The sequence below is a fragment of the Erigeron canadensis genome, chromosome 9, assembly GCF_010389155.1.
Source record: "Erigeron canadensis isolate Cc75 chromosome 9, C_canadensis_v1, whole genome shotgun sequence".
NCBI classification, from domain to species: Eukaryota; Viridiplantae; Streptophyta; class Magnoliopsida; order Asterales; family Asteraceae; genus Erigeron; species Erigeron canadensis.
This window is the reverse complement of record NC_057769.1, coordinates 10,150,027-10,155,003: the sequence shown is the minus strand read 5'-3', so window position 1 is coordinate 10,155,003 and position 4,977 is coordinate 10,150,027. Positions and strand designations below refer to the sequence as shown.

At 33.5% G+C, this 4,977-nt stretch overlaps 1 protein-coding gene and 1 pseudogene across 1 annotated transcript; one reads left to right on the top strand and one right to left on the bottom strand.

Moving 5' to 3' along the window:
* Nucleotides 1–360: 360 nt before the first annotated feature.
* Nucleotides 361–1,189, top strand: LOC122581348 (non-specific lipid-transfer protein-like). The gene is made up of 2 exons (XM_043753565.1): nucleotides 361–781; nucleotides 946–1,189. The coding sequence occupies exons 1-2, from the start codon at nucleotides 447–449 to the stop codon at nucleotides 953–955; spliced, it is 345 nt and encodes a 114-aa protein (XP_043609500.1). The 5' UTR covers nucleotides 361–446; the 3' UTR covers nucleotides 956–1,189.
* Nucleotides 1,190–2,690: 1,501 nt separating this feature from the next.
* Nucleotides 2,691–4,977, bottom strand: LOC122583175 (annotated as a pseudogene).

Below are 4,977 nucleotides of genomic sequence, written 5' to 3'. Positions count from 1 at the left end.
ACATTTCTATAAGATCTTAAGAAAGGCATTGAGGTTTTTTATGGAATTAGTATATATGACCGGGTTTGAGCTTCATACAACACTGGATAGCTCGCAATGACCTTTAGTCATTTGGTCGTTGGGCTTTATAATTTGTCGGTAAAACGAAGTCGGCCTCCATATTATTAATTTATCAAAGTCGAGTCAACTAACATAAACCATACACTAAAACATCAAACATCAAAGAAGTTAACGGTTCAAATAATGTTAAATCCAACCTCCAACTAACTACTTCAATTTCACCCCTCCTTTAATTCATTCATACACACGTGGACATGGACAATTGGATACAAAACACTTATAAATAACATAACATCTCACAACGTTTTTCTTGCAACAAAAATCTTCAACAACTTAACAAAATATACATTCCCGTCATTTAGTTAGCGAATAAATCATACTTCAAAATGGCAACCAAGGTTATGATGTTTTTATGTATAGTCGTGACTTGTATGCTTCTAGCGGCACCTAATGCGGAGGCCGCCATTAGTTGTGGTCAGGTGACAAGCAAGTTGGCACCATGCATTACTTACCTACAGAAGGGTGGTGTCGTGCCTCCAGCATGTTGCAGTGGTGTTAAATCACTAAAAGCGGCAGCACAAACAACACCTGATCGTCAGGCTGTCTGTAATTGCTTAAAGCGTGCATCGTCTGGCGTTAATGCTGGCTATGCCGCCAGCCTTCCTGGCAAGTGTGGTGTCAGTATCCCTTACAAGATCAGCCCAACCACTGATTGTGCCAAGTATGTTAAATCAGTTGTATTTTACTATAGTATTTTTAACTTCTTCAATTTTATATATAAGTACATATATACTTTCTTCACTTATATAGTGCAAATACATGCACTAACTTAACAAATTAAAAAATTTGTATTGACATGTTCTTGAATTTTTTTTTTTTTTGCAGGGTGCAGTAGTTAAGGATAAGATATATATAAATAAGCATCAGAGAAAGATGCTTGGGTTTGAAAGTTTAAAAGCATATATATATAGATGAATTATAATAAAAATTATAATAAACAGCAGTGTTTTCTTTTGAAGAAGACATATATGACTGTTTAATTATGTCGGTCTCTTTTTATTGTAATGTTGTTTTGCTTCATATAGTACTGTTGTTGAGTTGTTTCTATATATTATAACGACTTTTGCCATATACTATGTCACTTTGGTCATAAATCTAGCTTACTTATATAATATATATACTCTCTTTTTGTCGAGGTGACGCCTAATTTGATGATCACAACCCAAATTGTTGGATTGATTCATCCAAATGAACAACGTACATCAAAAGAACGCGTTAGATGTAAAAACTGTTGGTTCACATACATGTCTATCAGACTATAACACACACTCATCACAAAATATATATGATGAATAATGATGAATTATAATAGGCCGGGCTAATTAGTTAAAAAGGTATCTTACTCGTCACTTTTTACTAAAACATAACCTGAACTTTTTTTCCACCTAATGTAAACAATATCATTGGTGTAAACACCGTCTAACAAGAGTTTTAAAAATACCACATGTATTTCTTATTTCTTATTACCTGATGAAAACTTAAAAAACTGAAAATAAAATCGGTAAATAACATTCTCTATCCTTGATCCCATATATCTCAATTCATTTTTCTAAGTAACAGAATCCAATTAAAATCTTTGGTTTTCATTTTTCTCAATCTAAGCATCTCCCAAAATCCAATCAAATTCACCACAGATTATATGATCAACAAACAGAAGCAAAAGAAAAAGTTATCTCTTTCATATATACTGATTATACTCGTATTTTTTATAAACATGATTTATAGATACAGATATAATCAAATGATATTATATAGATATAGTGTCCACGTGGAGATTACTTGGTACTATCAAAGAGAAAAACACACAAAACCACCTCGTCGTATATCTCATCAAACCGGATGGCGGTTTTGGCACTCAAATCAGATGCACTCTGTCACATTGGTCCTTGCATTAGTTGAAAAAAAGTTCAGGTCATGTTATGGTAAAAAGTTACGAGTAAGATACCTTTTTAACTAATTAGCCCAATTATAATATGTAGAGGAACGTAATGCATGTCAAAGATGATAATAAACAAGAAATTAAAAGAATGGAATATTAGCTACTACATCGATCTCACCGAAATATGAACAAACAAAGGCTTTAAAATGCAAGTATATAATACAAAAGTCAACGATGTGATATTAATTATTAAGTATATAAAATAAGGAGTTATTTATTGTAAAACAAGTATTAAGGTAAAATAAATAATGAAAGACCATAATAAATTTGATGCAAGAATATTCACGAAACAGAATTATATATAATGATGCACGATGATTTTTATAACATTACACGGTTATCTGCAGTAAATAATATTCAATTATTTTATTTTACTTAAAACTTATAAAATAATGCTCTAACTATATATTATGCATTGAACAATCCCATTTATGCCTTTTCTTTTGCATCAAAGGATCATTTCATTTAATTTGAATCGTAACCCGGTAAAACTAGTGACCTGACTTAAATCCAATCGACTGTATGACCCATGAACAAAACCAATTAAATGCTGCAATCTCCCCTTAATCGATTTGGTCAAAAAAAAATTCTAAAGTAATAAAATTAATTAAATTTAAAAACCCATAAAAAATTAAAAAAAGTTATTGTTTGGTAACACTTCTGGATCACCCCATTCATTACTAAAAGCCCGAATCACCACCCGAACCGTCTCAACTTTTACCAACCACTCAATAGTCACTATGTTCATGTCCACAGTCATCCTTGTTCAACCCACATCAAGACATAGGTTAAGGGCTCTATGCTCATACCTTGTCATGCTGGAAGTCTTTTTTCAAACTTAAATAAAATATGGAAGCAACAACTCTACCTTAAATAAGGATAAAGTTATCTACAACATAACCTCCCCAAAATTCAAAAAACACTTGTGTATTACCTACTATTGTTAATGAAGTGTTCACACCTTCAAATCCCTATAAAAATTCTTCAGACTCTTACAAGTGTATTTAACTAACTACAACTCTTACAACTTTGTTTAGTAATACCCAAATTTAAATATATGTAATTATTATAATGTTTAATCTTGTTTACAATGTTCAACACATAAAAAGTCTCTTTAGCCCTAATATTTAAAGAGAATTTAACAAAGTCTATAATTAACTAAGGATAAAATTAACAAATGTATTACTTTCTCATAAAAGATTACCCTCATTCGTTTCAAGGTTAAAAATTTAGATTGAAAGGAACACATTGATCCTTGATATCACATTGATAACAACATGTGGAGGCCGCACAACTCATGCTCTTCTAAGAGGGTACCCAATGGTGACCACTCATTCCCAAAAGACTAGTCACTGTCAGCGTCACATCAGCAAAAAACACTCTAAGGATTAATCCTCCCAAAATGCACCAAATGGACTCATCCCTCAAGTACTAGTCTTGGACCCATCAATTATTTAATTTTACCAATTTATCCAAACTTTACACTTTTAACCTTCTAAAATTATAACAAACTAAAACATACCCAAATAAAAAACACTTTATTAAAAATAAAAACATTACACAATTTATTATAAAAAAAACACCAAAAAAAAAAACACATTACAATACTTCAAATAAAGAAAACACACATTAAAATAAAAACATTAACAATAGTTTATTATAAAAAACACACATTAAGCCATGTTTAAGTGATCTGGAGTGTTCAAGTTCATCAAATGAATTCCAATCTAAAGAAGATGACATTATCTTAGATAATGTCACAAACACCTCTGCCACAGACGGCCGGTCATTTAGATCAGCTGCCACACAGTTGCTAGCTAGCTCTGCCATAGAATAGACCAACTCCACCGGATACTCACCGCTTAAGCTACCGTCCATAAACTCTGCCAGTTTATCTCTCACATTATCCCCTTTAACAACCTATTTTATTATCTCTGATAGCTGCCCCTGCTGTACCACTGCCCCATCATTATCTTTTTTCTCGTCCTCATTTGGCTTAGTGGCGGCTTCTTTACCAGATAAGAGCTCTGAGATCAACACATCTAAAGCAAACACATCCATTTTAGGCGTAATCAAGCCATTTTCAATGTATTCTGGTGGCATGTAACCAAATGTACCAACAACATGCATAGTCAACTGAAGTTCTCCATCGTCGGTTTCATCCATGCTTCTTCCCAACCTGAAATTTGTTATCTTCCCTCTCATATTACCATCTAACAACACATTACTGCTTTTCAAGTTCTTGTGAATGTACAATGGGTTAACAAAATTGTGTAGGTAATTCAATGCATCCGCTACATCATGTGCAATTTGAACTCTTTGTTTCCATTCCAAAACCATATCTTACTTCATACTCTTTAACGATGAGTGCAGCTAGTCACTTAGCGATCCATTGTCAGGAAACTCGTAAACTAGATATGTATTCCCTTGCTACATGCAAAACCCCAAAAGTCTAATATGTTTGAATGATTAATCTGTTGTAGTATATTGATCTCACCAGAAACATCCTCTTTCATAATCTTTACAGCTGCTAGATTCCCATTGAAAACCCCTTTGTAAACAGATCCTTTCACTCTGTTTTCCTCTGAGAAATCCCTTGTAGCCTTTTGTAGTTCCACGTACTTATAAACCGTTAAAGATTCTATCACGATCCGAACGCCTTTAGCCGAAACCGACCACAAATTACTCTCTGGCGCAATCTCCATAGAGTTAGGAGACTCTTTTGCAGGAGGGAGATTATAAGTATGTTTTTGTTGACTCTTTCTTCTCCTACAGAACCAAACAAGAACCCCAGACACCAAAACAAGTACAAGCAAACCAACACCATTTCTAACACCGATAAAAACCCCGGTATTTGACGAGCTCCCACCGGTGTCCGGTGTTACTGGAATCGTTGGTGAAGAAGGCGGCAGTGCAAA

Coding starts and splice junctions, on each gene's coding strand:
- LOC122581348 (XM_043753565.1), top strand. CDS start 447: ATGGCAACCAAGGTTATGATGTTTTTATGTATAGTCGTGACTTGTATG.